Raw genomic sequence first — 20,341 nt, 5'->3', positions numbered from 1 at the left:
GAAATTTTTAGGTAGAAGTCTATAGGATTTGATAACTAGGTGAAAGTGAAAGTCGCTCAGTCTTGTCTGACACTTTGCAACCCCATGGACTATATGGTCCATGGAATTCTCCAGGCCAGAATACTGCAGTGGGTAGCCTTTCCCTTCTCCAGGGGATTGTCCCAACCCAGGTCTCCCGCATTGCAGGCGGATTCTTTACCAGCTGACCCACAAGGGAAGCCTAAGAACACTGGGGTGGGTAGCCTATCCCTTCTCCAGGGGATCTTCCCAACCCAGGAATCAAACTGGGGTCTCCTGCATTGCAGGCAGATGCTTTACCAACTGAGCTATGAGGGAAGCCCTTGGAACAGGTAAAATCAAAGGTAACTAGGATAACAAAGATAACCAGGATAACTTTGTAAGTGAATGCAGGTGATAAATTTAACCTTTGAGAGAGAATAAGCAGAAAGATGAGAGAAGGGCTAAAAATGGAACTTTGGCAAACTCAAGTTATAAAAACTAGCAATGGGCAGAGAAAGGAGCCATTTAGTGGGATCTGATTAAAAACTGTATAATAGAAGTAAACGGAAAGAATTTTAAGAAAGATTTAAATATAATAATAGCTGACATCAACATCATCATCAAGCCTTACTAAGCTAGACAGCACTGCTTTGAGCACTACATGCATTAACTCGTTTAATAATTATAGCACCACAGATAGGTAAAGAAATTTATCTTTGGCCACTGGCAAGTAAATTGCCACTGAGAGTGGCAGAGTCTAAATTTGAGCTGTCTGGTTCTATGTTTGTACTCTAAACCATTACAGTACTTAACAGAAAAGATAAGGGTTGAGATTGTAAACGGTGCACTGGAATTGGCAATTAACAGATCTTCACTCTTTTTTAAAAGTGTGCTTCCTCAGCACATATTTCACTGAGAAAAGAAAGCAATTGAAGAGAATTTCTGCACAGTCTCAACAACTATCAACCTACTGGAATTTCTACCTAGACTCTCTACTTTCCTGTTACAAGAAAGGAACTGTCTATGGACTTAACATTTTATCTATCCTCTCCCACTTACTCAAGGAAATCAATTCAGCAATTGTCCCATCTTACGTGTATCAGCCGTAGCATCTGAAAATAGGTACATTATTTTCCATCTTAGAAAAAAAGAAATGACCTGTGAGCCCACGTTTCCCTTCAGCTTCAGCTCCATTACTCTGCTCCCACTTTATTTCTTGAAAGAGTTGTCTATATATGATAATGCCACTTCTCCCATTCTTTCCAGAGCCCTCTCCAGTCAGTTCCTGGAAACAGCCTTTGTCAAGCCCACCAATTACTAGTGTGTTTCCCAGATTCAATGATTATCTCAGTTCTCCTGCAACCTATGTAGCAACATCTGACACAATTACTCCCTCCTTAACAAATTTTCATGACATGGCTTTCAGAATACTACTTTCTGGGTTCTCCTTCACTGGTCATTGTTTTTCTATCTCCTTTGGAACTTGCTTCTGATTGCCCAGTCCTTAGACTTTTATTAATACCTATGCTCACTCACTTTCTGGGCGGCCTCATCCATGTCACAGCTTTAAGATCATCTCTATACTGGCAATTCTTAAATTTATGTTTCCTACCAAGATTTCTTTTATGAACTTGAGGGAATGAAAGTTTTAGATATTGCAGTGCTTTGTGACTTTCCAAAGCTGAACTCTACCCAACAAAATCTTTTTTTTTTTTCCCCGCCCTACCCAACAAAATCTTACCCTTTATTTAACTTCTCTCATTTTCTTGGCTATGACATAAGAAACAATGACATTGAGTTCATGGAAGATACAAAAAATGTATGCAAAATCAGTGCTACAAAACTATGAGGAACAGATGGCTGTGATTGGAGAACTTCATCTCTCTCAAATGACCTATTTTGAAGTCAGTGGCCTACTGACTGTGAAGTAGCGGGCTTCCTAAGAAGTAGTGAAGGAAATGCCTACACACAATTACTGCTGTCAGAAATGTTATGTTTGATTCTCTGTGCTTCTGTGCATGATTTGGACTTGGAGAAGCAAATAAAAATTGTTTATATTGTATTATTCAATTCTACAAAAATTATTTAACTCATCACTAACTATGTCAATTCTGAGAAGAAAAAATGTCAATATTTGAATCTCTAGCAGCTAGCAATTTTCTCATGTTGAATAAAAGTTCACTAAAATTTTTTAAAAATTAATTTTTCAATTATTTTACTGGAAAATAAGTTTTGAATGATTTTTTAAAAACTGATTACATTCTGTTATGTATTTATATATATTGGTAATTTACATATGTAGTGTAATGAATTACAACTTATAGAAATAATGTTTACTCAGTAAATAGTTATAAAATCATTATATATTACTAGGACTAAATTTTTTTTAATTTAAAAAACGTATTTTTTGGCTGCTCTGGGTCTTTGTTGCTGTGCTCAGGCTTTCTCTCATTGTGTGTGTCTGTAGGGCTCCTTTCTAGTTGTGGTCCAAGGGCTTCTCACTGTAGTGGCTGCTCTTGTTGCAGAGCACTGGCTGTAGAGCTCCAGCTTAGTAGTGGTACACGGGTTTTGTTGCCCCTTGGCACGTGGAATTCTCCCTGATTAGGGATTGAACCCATGTCCCTGCACTGGCAGACAGATTATTAACCACTGGACCACCAGAGAAGTCCAAAATATTTTAATTTTTAACTTAAAGATTTTAGTCATCCTTAATTCTGCATTGAATACAAAGTTCATTCTTATTCTTGTATAAAGAACAGATACATAGACAGTACATAAACAGATGTACAGTATATTTGTGGCATTAACATTTCATGGGGGCTAGGGGGAATAGGAACAAATACCTAAGCAGAATCTTTAGGGTCAACAGTTATGGAAAAAAAGCTGAGAAACACCGTTTTAGTTGCTCAGGTCTAAAACCTTGGTGCCATATTTGCCTCTTTTTTTTTTTTCTCATATTCTCCTTAAATTCATGAGCAATCCTCTGGACTCTACCTTCAAACTATATCTAGGATCTGACACCACTTCTCTCTCTCTTTTTTTTTATTGCCACCCTGTAGAAGCCACCATCATTTCCTTGTCTGGATTACTGCAATAGTCTCCTTAACTGGTTACTCTGAAGTCTATTTTCAATATAGCAACCTATGTAATCTTTTAAAAAGAATGCTATGTAACTTTCTTGTTTAAAGCTGCTCTGCTTAAAAGTGTTTCAAATCCCAAAGTTAAAAGCCAAAGTTCTTAGAGTGGACTTCCAGGCCACATGAATTATCTGTCTTCACCTCTCAAATCTCGTGTTTTACTATTTGTCCCCTCTTCGTTAGTCAAACTGGCCTCCTTGTTCTTGCTCTATTTCAAGACATTTGTGTTTTAGGTCTTTTGCACTAGCTGTTCCTTGTGCCAGCATGCTTTTTTCTCTTCCCTTCCACATATTTGCTTGGTTACCTTGAGCTCAACATTCAGATCAAATTATCACTTCCTTCCAAAAGCCGTCCTTGGTCACCAAACCACCATTCCACACACACACACACTACCCTCTCTCTCTCTCTCTCTCTCTCTCTCTCTCTCTCTCTCACACACACACACACACACACACACACACACACAGTACCCTCTCTCTCTTACCCTGCGTGGATAGAACTTATTGGTGGTGGTTTAGTCGCTAAGTCATGTCCGACTCTTGGGACCCCATGGACTGTAGTCCACCAGGATCCTCTGTCCATGGGATTCTCCAGTCAAGAATACTGGAGTGCGTTGCCATTTCCTTCTCCATGGGTTTTCCTGACCCGGGAATCGACCCAGGAATCGAACCCTGGTCTCCTGCATTGCAGGAGAACTTATTATTCCTTGATATTTTTATGGTCTCCTGCCAATAAACCCCAGAAGAAAGGGATTTTTGTCTGTTTTGCTGTGTTACCGCCCCACATCTAGAACTGTACTTGACACAAGACACTCAACAACTTTTTGTTGGGTTAACATATATGAAATGTGAGCTTGACAAAACAGGTGAATGTGAGTCTAATGTGGAGACGTGGGAGAATTAAAATACAGTAATTGTATGTGCTTAGTGGAACACAGAAGCCTCCAAATCCATCCAGAAGTTTTACATAGGCAGATGCTATGGCCTGGTTAATTTAGGCTGTGCTAATCAATATAATAGATTTCTAAGGGTTTTGTAAACTATAATGCATTATGCAATTGCGAGACTGTATGATAATTGGAGAAGGTCAATCACATCTTGCCTTTTATTGTTTCCTTGTCTCGAAAATTCTACAGGGAAAATTTTCGTTTCACGTCATTTACTTCCTCTTCCTATAATCCAGTCAAGGGGCTGTGAATGGTATCGTCCAAGGGGAGTGTAAAAAGTTGTTTCGTCTGGGAGTCTGCGTAGTGAATGGCTTGCCGAGGCTGGCGCATGCGCACCTTCGGAGGCACCGCAAGATGGCTGCCATCTACTTTGTCGCGCGTCAGTGTCCCGAGGAGTTAGCAGCGGCGCCGGTAGCGGCAGCTGCAAGTGCCAGAAAATAAGTGGCCGCTGAACGGTGGGAGTTTCTCGGTCCTGTGATGTGAGCTGGACAGCTCCAAAAGAGACACCTCGCTAGGAAGCAAAACGCGGGGTTGGAGCGGTGAAGCCCCTCCCCCCAACCTCTCTTTAGTCCGACCAACTCCCTCGCCTTTCCCTCCCCTTTTTTCCTCCCAACCCGCTACACGCTGGCCTGTCGCGCAGGCGCACAAATCTTCGAAGCGCCTCCTTAGCCCTTGGGGCTTGTGGGCTTCTGCGCGCGCTTCTTCGTCTTCTCCTTTGATTGGCCAGATTGCCCCGCCATGACGTCTCCCTCTGCTTTCTAGGTTGAGAAGGAAGCAGGGGGGCGGGTCCAAGCAGCGCGTGCGCGATACTGTTGCTGTCCCTTTGCTGCTATTGCGTTGCAAAAAAATTCCTGACTAGGTAGCCTTGGGCTTTTCTGTGCTAGAGGACCTAAAGGAGAGAGAAAGATTTCTGCAACTGAAGGGGCAGTCGGGTAGTATTTACTTTAAGATATTAACGCCCACTCTTAGAAGAGTGTTGGGGAAGGGCCTTAAGCGTTGAGAGCCGAAGAGTATAAAACCATTTAATTTCCGGGCCAGACGTTTAGAAAGGTTTTGCAGGAGCTGTTCTCTGCGTAATTCTTCGTGATTGCTGACTGGTTTAAACACAATCCCTTGAACAATTCTGATAAACCTTCGAAACCCGCAGCCCCTCCTTGCAGCGTGTAGGAGCCGCCAGCGTGCCCAGCACCTGGTCCTCCCGTCCTCCCTCCAGAAGAGCCTAGCGCGTGCACCATCCCCACCCCCTGGCCTCCCTCCCCACCTGCGGCTTTCACGCACTCGCAGTGATTGTTTTGCCCGCTCCCGCCGCCGTCGCCGTCGCCGCCGCGGCCGCCAGAGGAGAGCAGCGCTTGTGCAAACCGGGAAGATGGCGGCCGGCGGCGGCGGAGGCGGCAGTAAGGCCTCCTCCTCGTCGGCCTCTTCAGCAGGGGCTCTGGAGTCCTCGTTGGATCGAAAATTCCAGTCGGTAACTAACACCATGGAATCTATTCAAGGCTTGTCGTCTTGGTGTATAGAGAACAAGAAACACCACACTACTATCGTCTACCATTGGATGAAGTGGCTACGGAGATGTGAGTGTTGGGGGTGGCCAGGGAAGGGAAGACTGGGGAATGGAAGGAAATACTGCTCGAAACGTTTAGGGTTTCCCTGTGGAGCCGCTGCATTCGGTTGGGGTTGTTCAAATTAGAGCTTCAACCCAAGTGTTGCCAAACCCTGACTTATTTCTCACCGGGATTGTCTGAACTGTAGGAGGTTCATCATTTCTTGGATTTTACAGCCACTGACTTGGTGTGACCTTGGGCCGCTGGGCCCAATTCTGTAGAGATTTATATGTTATTTCAGAGCCTTGTGAGGTGGTGGTGTATTTACTGAACGTTCACAGAAATTGTCGCGTCCGTTTATTTCTAATAGGCCTTGATGTGTTAATGATTTCTCGTACTGCTATGGTTTAAGCAGTAGTAAATGCACCTACTTCGCGGGAATGTGTTGGACAATTCTATTTTCCACTGGCCTAAAACTTGTGATGTGTAGTAAGAAGAACCTTACCTAGATGAAGAGGTAACGTGAGCGCCACATAGAGCTCAGGCGACCGACCACCTGAGAGGTTTTCCTCGACTTGTGTTCGCTGCAGTAAAGTACAGGCTTCTTAATACTGACCAGAAACAACCGTAGTCCGTATTGCCACTAATACCTTAAAATGGAAAACATATCCGTCTACTTTTCAGTCAGTTCAGATACGTTTTTAAAGAATAGGAATTGGTTTCTTAGGTAACCAAAACAAGGAATCAGAAGTGCTCCTTTTGAATATATACTACTCCCCCTCTCACCGCGAGTTAATTGCTTTTTTGTCTACTTCGCTGAATTTATTTCACTTTGCTGCTTTACTGCGGAAAAGAAGTCTATTAAATTGTCAGGAAGCATGGATTGTTTGCAGATTTCAAATCTTGAGGACGAAGGAAGTGTGGAGAAGTCATTGTTGCTTCCTACACAGAAGAGATGGTTGACCGTAAATCCCTGTGTATCTGAATTTTATGTTTGTTGTTGCTTCTTGTCTATGGCTGTCACCAGTGAAACCCATCATTCAGTTATTATTATTATTCCACTTTTGCTACTCACTCTGTAGTGTTTTGATCTGTGTTTACTTTTTTAGGGAACCGATGGATAAAACTTGCAAAATCATAGACCCCAAAACTTCAAACTATTTGTGTATAGTTATTGTTGGGAGAGACGTTTTGCGAGATTACCTGTATTTACCAATAGCAGATCAAAGTTACCTTCTTTCCAAGAGGTAAAATTAGAAAATACAATATCAAGTACGGTACTCCTCACTATCAAAGACTCACATGATAAGTATCTACTATGTGCCCAGGCCATTTGTCATTTACAGTGTATCTAGTATCTCATTCTACCTTAAACTAACCCAAAGTAGATTTTTTAATCATTGATTTACCCATGGGGAAACTAAGGCTCAGAAATATTAAGGAAGCTACTAAGCTTATGGTGGAGTTGGGATTTGACTCCACCATATCAGATGACAGCGGTCACATTTAATTTTGTAAAATAATGTTTTCATGCTTTTTCTTTAATGTATTTGGTCTACCAGTGGTAGCAAGCAGTGCTCAAGCTTGAGGACATACTGTTCTTAAACATATTTTTCTTCCTGTTTTAAAACGTTTTCCTACCTTTGGACTCTGGTGCTTTAACTGTATGGGTAAGTTGGTCTCTATCCCTGCCTGTGGGATTATATATGACAATTACAGTATATTTTTTCTAGTCAGCGATGATGAGATACACTGGAGCCAGAATTTTTCTGCCTCTACTTTTTACATTGTGCCTGAGCTTATTTCCCTTGCTGGTATTTTAAGAGTGAAAAAGAGTGGTTGCTCTAGGAAGACAATACTTCATTTGAAGTGCATTATATGTAGTTTGTGTCGCTAAATGCTTTTGGCTTTCTATAAACCTGATTTTTTTCCCCTGGTGAAATGGGCTTAACTTTCTAAAATGGTTAAGGGTAATTTGTAGCTGTTTTGTGTTTACGTTAGTGAATGTCATCTGTCTTATTGTAAATAAAACCTTTTGAGAGAAATATTCGGGAGAGTAGTGTTAGAATTATTTTGGAGTTTGGCTTCTAAATCAGGTTTAGGCAAATTTGTGCAATAGATAGATGTCTTTGGCATTCACAGCCTTTCTGTCCATTTTCCTGATGCCACTTTTGCTTCTCTTTTGGCATCTGTTCTTTAGTAATTTATATTTAGACTTCAGCGTGAATTTACGTAACTGTATAACTCTTCCTGAGATATTTTCATTTTATCTTTTATTTCGTAATGTATATTAAGAGACTTTAGTTCACTTTAAAGGAAATAATTTTGGGAGTTCTTGGTGGCCTCGTGGTTAGGATTCTGGGCTTTCTCTGCCATGACCCAGGTTCAGTCCTCAGTTGGGGAACTGAGATCTGAAAGTTACGCGGTATGGCAAAAAAATAAATAGAAATAAAGAAAATAATTTATTAGAGAAGGCAAGTAGTCTTCCTGAAGACACACTCCATGGTGGGTTTTACCAATTTTATTCAGGTTTGTTTTAATTTGTTTGACCCTTCCACTGCTATCATTTTCCAAAAGTGATCTTTCTGTAGCATGAACCCATGTCATTTCTGTGCTTTAAAACCCTCCAGTGACATTCCATTGCAACAGGCTTAAGAGTTAAACTTCTTTTACTACAGGTAAAAAGGTCTACACATTCTTATACTATCAGCCCTGCCTACTACTTGTCAGGCTTCTTCCACTGCTGTCTTCTCATCATTTTAGATCCAAGCTCAGATACTACTTCCTCAGAAAGGTCTTCTATAATGATCTTATTTTAAGTGGTTTCAGTTGAATTCTATCATATCACTTTATTTTTCATTTTATGAAATTACATTATTTATTTATTGTGTGTTTGCTATGTTATTTCACTAGGGCTATGTCTTCTTTGCTGCTGTATCCCAAGCAACTAGAACAGTGTTTGGCACACAATAAGTAATCAGTAGATATTTGCCAATATAATTTTGTGAAATAGTTAATCAAGAACTTGAATGGTTTTAATTTCTGTTTATCAGAAGGCCACATTTATAATTTAGTAAAAGAAATAATAGATATGGTTGTTTACAGTTTCAAAATGTGGCTCTTGCATAGGCTTGATGTGCAATATGACTATTGTCATTTCTGTATTTCATTCATCCCTCCCATTTTTAATTGTAAATGGAAATCAAGATGGAAAAGTAGAAAAATACAGACTCTAGACATAAGTTCACATCATAATGCCATCAGTTAATAACCTGGGTGATTCTACGCATAGTGCTTAAGTTGTGAGCCCCAATTTCTGATTTGTGAGTAGAGAGAATTATCTCTCATAGGCTTGTTGTCTAGATTTAAAAAGATAATGCATGTGTTTTAGTATAGGTCCTAGCATATAGAAATATGTTCAGATTACTTATGATAATGATAGCGATGATGTAGTTAATCTTAAGGTCCTGACTATTTGAAATAATAACTGTTTTGGGAATGGTGTGGAAAACTATACCTAGTCAGGGGCAGATGATTTGAGCTAGCCTTTCTGTAGTGAATTAGCAAGTTCTCTGAAGAAGTAGTAGGAAAAAATAAAATATGTTGTGTTCATGATATCTCCACGATGTTCTGCTTCCAGCCATTGAATGGGTTGGTCTGTTTTAGAAGGTGTATGAGAATTTAAGTGAGTTTTTGAAGAAAAGCGGGATATAGGAAAGTAGAATCATTTGTAGAACAGAAAAATCTGTTAAGATTTCCTGTTAGCTGTTTCTGATACGAACTTTAAATATGAACAAAATTAGAAAAGTAATGACATCTCCCCCCACTGATCACCTCACTTCAGTAGTTATCCTTTTAAGGGCCGATCTTTTTTCTCCTATCCCCTTAACTTTCTCCCCCTCCCATTTGAAACAAATCTCTACAATCCGGTATTTTGTCCACAAGAGAAACTGTCATATAAACGTGGACTGGGAAAAACTTTTTTCTTCATACAGGATTAATCTGTTGCAGAGAATTTGCGAAGTGCAATTACTAGTTTTGGTGTATGGCAATGGTTTCTCAAATCCTTGGGTGAACCATGAAGATGGCAGTTTTCTAGCTCAGTTTTATCGAGTGCTTATTATGTGCCAGGTACTGCTCCAAGCATTTTACATACATTAATTCATTCGGTCGTCACAATTCTTTGAAGTACGTATTATTATGATTCCCATTTTACAGATGGGAAAACAGAGGCCCTGAGAGGTTGAGTAGCTTGCCCAAGGTTAGAGAGGTAATAAGTGATGGATCCAGGATTCAACCCAGGCATTCTTGATTTACAGCATACACTCACACTCAGAGCCACTGTACTAGTCTTTCTTACATTTTCTACAATGCAAAAAACCTTTGATAACCTGCCTATTTATTCATTGTTAGGCCAGATTAACTAAAATGTCTAGATCTTGAAGCTTTGCAGGGTTTGTTTGTTTTTACTTTTGCTTTCTGTGGGAAAACTGATTATCTTGTATAGATTTGAAGTTCTGATAGTCGTTCATAATTTTTAAAAAAGGGGGAAACAAAGCTGAACATGTTAGGTATTAAAGTTGTCTACTTGATAGAAATCTCTAAATGTTAAGTGGTTTTAGATTAAATAATAGAATTTTTTGGTGGTAGAAAGTTTAGGGTACCACACTGGTAGTTCCACTGGTCAGTGGAGAGTGAAGTCTTTAGTCTTTTATTTACTATTCCATAAATCTGAGGATCTGGAACTATTTTCTGTGGCTCTGGTATCTGAAATGTAGCTGTTCCTTTAACTGCTTAGTTTCCTTGTAATTCATCCTTTGTAATAGGTATGTTGGTCAGGCATATACAGTATAACAGTACTGCCTTAGGCATATGATTTTTTAATCATGTATCACATGTGTACAAATGTAAGTGGACTTGGTACAGATTTAAAGTTTCAAGATGAATTTTGCTTATAAATCCTTACATTCAGTGCTTTTAACAATGCCTTATTGGATACCTGCTGTGCCTGGCACTGGGGATATATCAGGTGAACAAAATGGAGGAAAACGTTTGCCCTCTTGGAGCTTATACTCTCGTAAGGAGAGACAAGCAGCAGACAAACAATGTTAAGTACATTGGAAGGTAAAAAATACTAGGAGTGCTGTAGAGAAATATAAAGCAGGGAAAGGGGATACAGAGTGTTCAGTTCCATTTAGTCACTCAGTTGTGTCCGATTCTTTGCGACCTCATGGACTGAAGAGTCTTCTCCAACACCACAGTTCAAAAGCATCAATTCTTCTGTGCACAGCTTTCTTTGTAGTCCAACTGTTATATCCATACATGACTACTGGAAAAAATATAGCTTTGACTAGATGGACCTTGACTGGGCAGCTTCACTTTCACTTTTCACTTTCATGCACTGGAGAAGGAAATGGCAACCCACTCCAGTGTTCTTACCTGGAGAATCCCAGGGACGGGGCATCCTGGTGGGCTGCTGTCTGTGGGGTCGCACAGAGTCGGACACGACTGAAGTAACTCAGCAGCAGCAGATGGACCTTTGTTGGCAAAGTAATGTCTCTGCTTTTTAATATGCTGTCTAGATTGATCATAGCTTTTCTTCCAAGGAGCAAGCGTCTTTTAATTTCATGGCTGCAGTCAGTATCTGCAGTGATTTTGGAGCACCGCCCCCCCCCCCCCCAAAAAAAAGTCACTGTTTCCATTGTTTCCCCATCTATTTGCCATGAAGTGGTGGGACTGGATGCCATAGTCTCAGTTTTCTGAATGTTGAATTTTAAGCCAGCTTTGTCACTGTCCTCTTTCACTTTCATCAAGAGGCTCTTTAGTTCTTCTTTGCTTTCTGCCATAAGGGTGATGTCATCTGCATATCTGAGCTTATTGATATTTCTCCTGACAATCTTGATTCCAGCTTGTGCTTCATTCAGCCCAGTATTTTGCATGATGTACTCTGCATATAAGTTAAATAATCAGGGTGACGGTATACAACCTTGATGTACTCCTTTCTCTATTTGGAACCAGCCTGTTGTTCCGTGTCCAGTTCTAACTGTTGCTTCTTGACCTGTATGCAGATTTCTCAGAAGGCAGGTAAGGTGGTCTGGTATTCCAGTCTCTTTCAGAATTTTCCACAGTTTGTTGTGATCCACACAGTCAAAGGCTTTGGCATAGTCAATAAAGCAGAAGTGGTTTTCTGGAACTCTCTTGCTTTTTTGATGATCCAGCGGATGTTGGCAATTTGATCTCTGGTTCCTCTGCCTTTTCTAAATCCAGCTTGAGCATTTGTAAGTTCACGGCTCACATACTGTTGAAGCTGGCTTGGAGAATTTTGAGCATTACTTTACTAGTGTGTGAGATGAGTGCAATTGTGCGGTAGTTTGAACATTCTATAGGAATTTAAATTGGGTGTAAGGGAAGGCCTCACTGAGAATGTGACAGTTGAGCAGGGAGATGAGACACTATAAACAATATCGATACGAGTGTGAGGGGAGAACAAAAACACAAAGGTCTTGAGGTTAGTGTGTGCCTGGTGAGTTTAAGGAACAGCAGGAAAACTTTTGTGACTGGAAAGGAGTAGAGAAAGAGAGGATTAGCAGATGAACTCAGATTTTGGTGGGTAATATGGCAGGAGGGACAGATCACAATTTTATAGGCATCCTTAGACTTTTATTTTTAATGAGATGGGGAACTTAGAGCCAAGGAGTGATGTGAACTGATTTGTGTTTTTAAAAGATCATTCTAATTGCTGCAGAAACAGGAATGCCAGTAGGTGGCTGTGGTAGTAGTCCTGGGATAAAATATTGGTGGGTTTTGGACCAGATTGTGAAAGAAATAAAAAGTAGTTTAATTCTAGATTTGTTTTTGAGAATAGATCCAATCGAGGTTCTAAATGAATTAAATGTGTGGTAACAGGAGGAGCCTGGTAGGCTGAAGTCCATGGGGTCACTAAGAGTCAGACGCGACTGAGCGACTTCACTTTCGCTTTTCACTTTCATGCATTGGAGAAGGAAATGGCAACCCACTCCAGTGTTCTTGCCTGGAGAATCCTGGGGATGGAGGAGCTTGGTGGGCTGCCGTCTATGGGGTCGCACAGAGTCGGACACGACTGATGTGACTTAGCAGCAGCAGCAGCAACAGAGGATAATAATCAAGAATGAGTGTTGTTTTTTTCCTTGAGTGACTAGAAAGAGTTAACATTTATTGACAAACTTCACTTATTTAAAGTGTACAATTCATTTACTAATTTCAATGTATTCACACAGTTGTGTGACAGTCACCACAGGGTGTCTGTTGAGTCTGTAAATTGTCTTTAGAGACAGCCTGGAAGAGATGTACTAGAAGTTAAGTGTAGATAGAGAAGCCACTGTAGTAAGTTAGGGTGGTAAGTACAGATAGAGAAGAAGTCCAGAGAAAAGGCTCTAGGGCATTCCAGTGTTTTAGATATCTCTTTCTACTTAGTTGGTGTTCTGTGTTATTGGCTTTGGTTCTTTTTGAAGTTCAGGGTAAACTAACTTTCAGCTCCCCGAAGAAGTTATAAATCTATTTTGATCTCTTTCATGTTTCTACTCTTGGCTTGGGTTTAACGGCACTTGTGAATCAGTTAGGCGTTAGGTCTGTTGTAATTCCCAATTGTAAAGTTATTGCATAATCAGTCTTCTCCCTGCCCTTTGGATACCTTGGTCACCTTTTCTTCCTTCTCCTGCCCTCCTTTCATAGAGATGTAGATCATTTCCATGTTTTCAGACAGTGTTTCAAAACATGAAGTACCTTAGTTATACACCTGATTATTATAATGGTGTGTACTAAATGAGCCTTTTTGTGTGTATTGAGAGACTTTACAAGTAGTTGTTGCAGTCTTCATTTACCTGCTTTGTCTCTCATGCTGAAGGGTAGTATTATATACATGACCCTAGGTAGATTTAAAACAGTATGTAAAACATAATTTTGTTATGCATCCTATAGTAAGCTAAAATGTTAAATTATGTAGCAGATAAACATTTCCATAACTCAGAGTGTGAAACACTATTGAAATAATTCAAATGATTTTGTGGTGTGGAAATACCTTGAAATTCCATTGGAAATTTTCATTTCCCCTGGAAAATTACTAACATTTCCTTAAACAGGCCACCCCCCAAATTACAGTTTTGTTGGTAGAGAAGGGGTTGACTGTATGTATGTGTGTAATGTTTTAGAGAGTGAAGACTTACTGATTTTATTTTAGTGATTTGGCTTCCTGCCTTTCATAAACTAATAATAGTTGCATCCAAACTTCTTTTTCTCCTAAGCTTTTGTCATGCAGTTACCATCTTTCCTCTCTCTTTTCCGCCCCAATTTCCCCATGTTTAGTGTTTTCTAGCAGTACTTTAAGAAATCCTTAGGGTATATTTTGAGTTCATTGCTTTAAATTTTCAGCTATCTGAGAACTGAGAATACATAAGAGTTGTGGAATTTTTTTGTTTGTTTAACATGAGGTTTTTTTTAATGTGTAGAAGGATTTCAAGAGACCCTAGTAAAAAAAAGTTACCCCAAAACTTAACACTGTTGCACAAACCACCTTGACTAAGCTGCTCCTCGGTTTGTCAAGGAAACAGAAAGGAGTTTGTACTTCGTAGTGCTTTTGATTCCCCTGCACCCACAGATTTTAATTATAGAACAGTGGAGAAAGGCACATCTTGTGGAGAAAGTAGTAGAACCCAGTTACTGTTTGGAAAAAGGCAACAGTTCCATTTGTGCTTTAGAACATTAAAGTATCTTTCAGACTAAGATAAAGATAGTTTTAAAAAAATACCTCTTTGTTTTTCTTGTTCTATAAAAACACTGGATTAGAGGCTGTTTGTTGAAAGAAAATGTTTAGAATGCTGGTTTTATATTTTGGTTGCAGCCTTTATCTTTCCCTTATCTCTCTTCCTTCACTCACTAGTGATTAGTTTCACTGACTTTCAGTTTATTGTTCTTTGGTACTCACTGAGGGGCAGAGAGAGAGAGAGAGAGAGAGAGCAGATTGAGTATTTCCGTTAGTGAAAATTTCACTGTTAGAAGGGAAAATTTTTTTTAATGTTAGGTTTTATAACTTCATTTTTAATTAAAAAAAAAAAAAAAGACCCAAATGGGTCCTGTTCTGTTTTTGTGTTCCCTTTATCATCGTGATAGTTTTAAAGTGGCAGGATCATTATTTTAAAATTATGATCTCTGTCCAAGAGGCAGTCAGTATTACTTGAGTTATTAAAACCTCTTTTATTGTGTGTATTCCTATGTCTAAGGATACAGAATTCAGAAAGTGAATTTGGAAATACTATATGTTTACTCTATATAAAACTTTCTTAGGTTGCGGAAAGAGATGGAGTTACAAGGAACTTAATGTTTTGTAACTAAGATAAGAATTGAACAAAAATAGCTGGTTCTGGGAAGTATGGTAATATGAGTTTGTATATGCTTTTCCAGTTTAGAAGAGGTATCATGTTTTGGTTGGAGTGAAGGTATCATTCACTGAGCACCCTTTCTGGATGTCATATGTATATATGTTACCTGTAATCCTAACATAAGCTCTGTGAGATAGGAGTTATCCTCACTTAAAATTTTTGTAAAATGAGGCTTAGAGATGTCAGTTGATTATTTTGAGGCAATTGTCAGAACATTTTTCTAGCATAGGAAAGGGAAGCTGCTTGTTTTCAGGGTGGCTAAGCATAAGCTAGTTTGTTTTCTGAAGGCAGAAGGTAACAGCAAGTGGGAGAAAGAAAAGATGTACAGTGGATTCAAAGCCTGAGTTACTTACAAGTACTTTGTTATTATTTAACAGTGTTCTTTATTAAATTTCTCATCATTAGTACAGTTACCTTCACAAACATTGTCACTCATAGATTTAGTAATAAATAGACAATGTTAACTGAGTTCTTAGCATGTGATCTCATAACAATTCATGAAGTAAGTATTATGTAATGTATTGCTTAGTAAGTCTACTAGTGATATATATGTAAAATTAGCTATGCTGGTGAGGGGCAAAATAATAAAATATTATAGATGATATAATTGAAGCACTTGAAGACTCAGTGAGGTAAAATGAATTGTTTAAGATTCACAGCTAGTGAACAGTAGAGCCAGAATTCAGATGTAAATAGTTTGACTCCAGAGCCTACACTCTACCTTTGTGTTAGACCGCTTCCCACTTCTTTCAAAGTTTACTGGTATTTTGTAGTGTTGTATAGTGTAGTATATAGAATATAAGACAGTAGCCCTTGTGCCTGTCTTTTTCCCAGCTTTTTGATATATTATTGACATAACATTGGATACGTTGTGATGATTTGATACATGTATGTATATTGCAGAATGATTACCACAGTTAGGTTGTTGAACACCTTCATCACCTCACATCATTACCCTCCTTTTTTTAGGAGAACATTTAGGATGTTGTCTCTTAGCAACTTGTGAATATATAAGGCCACATTGTTAACTGCAGTCACCCCGCTTTACAGTAGGCGCCAGAACTTATATAATTGTAAGTTTGTACCTTTTAGCCATCATCTACCCATTGCCCTACTCTCTGGCTCCTGGCAACCACCATTCTATTCTCTGTTTCTGTGATTTCTGTGCCTGTTGATTTTTTTTTTTTTTGCAGGCATAAAATTTATTATTACAGACATAGCGTAACAAGTGGGAGAGTACATAGAGAAATGGTCTGCTAAGATAGAAGCAAGGCAGAGAAAGGGCTTGGGCGTCACCCCCAGGGAGGGGGACCTGTGCCTGTCTACTGTGATGATTTTGCTAAGCTGCAGAGGTGAAAACAATCCATTAACTTGTATACAGCAATAAATTGGATATAGAAGCAGATGTGAGAGCCTACCTGTCTTCTATTAAGCCAAACATTAGATTTTCAAGAATATAAAACAGTGCTGCGGTCCTCACTAAACTTTTTGTCTTGGAAATATAGTTGCTTTTAATAAAGTATATATAATTTATTAGCTGAATGGTTTATTATTGTTTTTAATGAGTTGATAGATATTTTAAATTTCTTAGTTTTAATTAATTATACAGTAAATAGATACATCTAACCCACATAAGCTTCCCAGGTGGTGCTAGGGGTCAAGAATCCACTTGCCAATGCAGGAGACACAAGAGACGTGGGTTTGATCTCTAGTCTGGGAAGATCCCCTGGAGTAGGAAATGGCAGCCCATTCCAGGATTCTTGCCTGGAAAATTCCACGGGCAGAGAAGCCTACCAATTACAATCCATGGGGCTGCAAAGACTCTAACACGACTGAGCACACACAACCCACTGAAACAAAAGATGATCAGTAGTTTTTAGGGGTATAAAGGGATCCTGAAACCAAAAGTTTTGAGAGTTCACTGATTTATATTGTAAAATGACCTTTATCAGTTTCTACAAGGTCAGCATCCATTGTCTGTCATCTTAATGCCTTCTGTTGCCCAGAGGTTTCCAGATGTTATTTTATAAGCATTATTATTTTTTAATTTGTGAGATCTTAAGTTTACTGACTTTTATCTTGCCAAATAAAGTTGTAAAATACACTACCATTTATATTATCGCTACCATTTTATAAATTACAACTTTATATGAAAAATTTGCCTTGAAGTCCGTGTCTTTCAAGTCTTAACTCAAATGTCATCTCCTTCGAGGTTGTTCCCTATCGTCCTAGCCAAAGAGCTAGTGCCTACTATCCCTTTTGCACCTGCCTGTCATTCTCTTTAATGCATCACTGTGTTTTATTTTCTTTGTATACCTTTTCTAATTGTAAGATTCTGCCTTATTTGTTTATTTCCTGAGATGTCTTCTCTTGGAAGCCCCACGTGGCTGCCACTGCAGGAGACAAAAGAGACTGGTTCAGTTTCTAGGTTGGGAAGATCCCCTGGAGGAGGGCTTGGCAACCCACTCTAGTATTCTTGCAGAATCTTAGTTCGCTGATCAGGGATTGAATTCATGCTCCCTTTTTTGAGAGGGCAGAGTCTTAACCACTAGACCACCAGGGAAGTGCCCACAATTGTTTTAAATGCAATTATGTTATGTATTAAAAAAAAAAAAAAAACCTTTATTTTGTATTGGAGTATAGCTGATTAACAGTTTTGTGATAGTTTCAGGTGGACAGCAAAGGGACTTAGTCGTACATATACATGTACCCATTCTCCCCCAAATTCCCCTCTTATCCAGGCTGCCACATAACATTGAGCAAAGTTCCGTGTGCTATGTAGTAGCTTTGTTGGTTATCCATTTTCTCCCAGTTTTTAAGTTTTTGGTTTTATATATATTTTCTTTATTTTTAATTGAAAGATAATTGCTTTACCGTGTTCTGTTGGCTTGTGCCGTACAACAATGTGAGTCAGCTAAAAGTATACATATATTCCTTCCCTCTTGAGTCTCCTTCCTCCACCCCTCTAGGTCATCACAGCACCAGGCTGAGGTCCCGGTGGTATACAGCAACTTCCCACTAGCTGTCTGTTTTACATATGGTAATATATATATTTCAGTGCCACTCTATTCTAGATTTCATATCTACGTGTTAATATACGATATTTGTTTTTCTCTTTCTGACTTACTTCACTCTGTATAATAGGCTCTAGGTTTGTCTGGGTTATTCATTTTAAATATAGCACTGTGTACATGTTGATCCCAAATTCCCCATCCGTTTCCCCCATTCTTCCCTCCTGGCAACCATAAGTTCATTCTCTGAGACTGAGTCTGTTTATGGTATTTATTTTTATTACACCATATTTCATGCAGGCCTGTCTGCTTAAGCTGTAAATTCTTCCAGTTAATCCTGCATACGCTAGGTGAAATTTTAAGGTTAATAGTCCAAAGAAATGAACATGGAATTTTTGGTCTTTCCTTTGTTAATATTAGAGAATACCTGGAAAATGCACTAATTTGGGAACTGTTTACCTATTTTGAGTATTTGAAGTGCCTATTCATATAATAGCATCTTGCAGTTCTAGAAGTTCATAGAATTTAAGAATCTTTCATATGTTTTTATAGCTATTGTGCTAATATGAAAATGCACCTCCATAGGGAATTTCATAGAGACAGCAGTATCTTTAGTGTTGCTGGATTTTTTAAAATGACCCGTTAAAAACAAAGGGTTTCTAAAAATTGAAGTTGGAATAATAAAGACCAAATGTTAATCATTTTCATGTGCATTTTTCTTTTTTTTTTTTTTCATGTGCATTTTTAAATTAAAGATTTTGTAAAAGAACATTTCATTTCATAACACATTTTGGAAGGTCAGTGTCACGTTTTTAAAGTCTTTAAAAACTTGATAATAAAAAAGTGAAGAGCTTTTGAAATCTGCTTTCAGGGCATCCTTACACATATATACTATGTTTAGTGTAAACTAGGATGAGAATTCATTACTGTTCTCTTACTTACCCTCAGATTGTCATGTACAATTGTATAAGATTGCTATGTACATATGTGTAAACTGAGAAGTGTGGATAAGATACCGAGAAAATAAAACGTAGCAATGAACATCAAATACTGTATGAATTTGACTTTGTGCAGCAGCATTCCCCCAGAAAATGGTGATGTTTAGGGTGTCACTGTCAAACCTTCAGTTCAGTTCCGTCGCTCAATCATGTCCGACTCTTTGCGACCCCATGAATCACAGCACGCCAGGCCTCCCTGTGCATCACCAACTCCCGGAGTTCACTCAGACTCAACGTCCATCGAGTCAGTGATGCCATCCAGCCATCTCATCCACTGTCGTCCCCTTCTCCTCCTGCCCCCAATCCCTCCCAGCATCAGAGTCTTTTCCAATGAGTCAACCCTTCGCATGAGGTGGCCAAAGTACTGGAGTTTCAGCTTTAGCATCATTCCTTCCAAAGAAATCCCAGGGCTGATCTCCTTCAGAATGGACTGGTTGGATCTCCTTGCAGTCCAAGGGACTCTCAAGAGTCTTCTCCAAGACCACAGTTCAAAAGCATCAATTCTTCGGCGCTCAGCCTTCTTCACAGTCCAACTCTCACATCCATACATGACCACAGGAAAAACCATAGCCTTGACTAGACGAACCTTTGTTGGCAAAGTAATGTGTCTGCTTTTGAATATGCTATCTAGGTTGGTCATTCATAACTTTCCTTCCAAGGAGTAAGCATCTTTTAATTTCATGGCTGCAGTCACCATCTGCAGTGATTTTTGGAGCCCCAAAAATAAAGTCTGACACTGTTTCCACTGTTTCCCCATCTATTTCCCATGAAATGATGGGACCGGATGCCATGATCTTCATTTTCTGAATGTTGAGCTTTAAGCCAACTTTTTCACTCTCCACTTTCACTTCATCAAGAGGCTTTTGAGTTCCTCTTCACTTTCTGCCATAAGGGTGGTATCATCTGCATATCTGAGGTTATTGATATTTATCCCGGCAATCTTGATTCCAGCTTGTGCTTCTTCCAGTCCAGCATTTCTCATGATGTACTCTGCATACAAGTTAAATAAGCAGGGTGACAATATACAGCCTTGACGTACTCATTTTCCTATTTGGAACCAGTCTGTTGTTCCATGTCCAGTTCTAACTGTTGCTTCCTGACCTGCATACAAATTTCTCAAGAGGCAGATCAGGTGGTCTGGTATTCCCATCTCTTTCAGAATTTTCCACAGTTTATTGTGATCCACACAGTCAAAGGCTTTGGCATAGTCAATAAAGCAGAAATAGATGTTTTTCTGGAACTCTCTTGCTTTATCAATGATCCAGCAGATGTTGGCAATTTGATCTCTGGTTCCT

The 20,341-nt window shown here is 39.2% G+C and overlaps 1 protein-coding gene across 5 annotated transcripts in view; it reads left to right on the top strand.

The window, feature by feature from the left end:
• The first annotated feature begins 4,436 nt into the window (after positions 1–4,436).
• Positions 4,437–20,341, top strand: part of RPRD2 (regulation of nuclear pre-mRNA domain containing 2) — a 92,383-nt gene continuing 76,478 nt past the window's right edge. For 2 of the 5 annotated variants that reach the window (XM_027534490.1, XM_027534505.1), the window contains exon 1: positions 4,437–5,654. In XM_027534490.1, coding sequence (XP_027390291.1) covers positions 5,450–5,654 — 205 coding nt within the window. In that variant the 5' untranslated portion in view covers positions 4,437–5,449. The remainder of the gene's footprint in view (positions 5,655–20,341) is intronic. The other 3 variants (XM_027534474.1, XM_027534483.1, XM_027534500.1) reach the window with 3 other exon arrangements.

This window comes from Bos indicus x Bos taurus, chromosome 3, assembly GCF_003369695.1.
Source record: "Bos indicus x Bos taurus breed Angus x Brahman F1 hybrid chromosome 3, Bos_hybrid_MaternalHap_v2.0, whole genome shotgun sequence".
Lineage (NCBI taxonomy): Eukaryota > Metazoa > Chordata > Mammalia > Artiodactyla > Bovidae > Bos > Bos indicus x Bos taurus.
The sequence above is the reverse complement of the archived record's forward strand: the minus strand, read 5'-3'. Positions and strand labels throughout refer to the sequence as shown.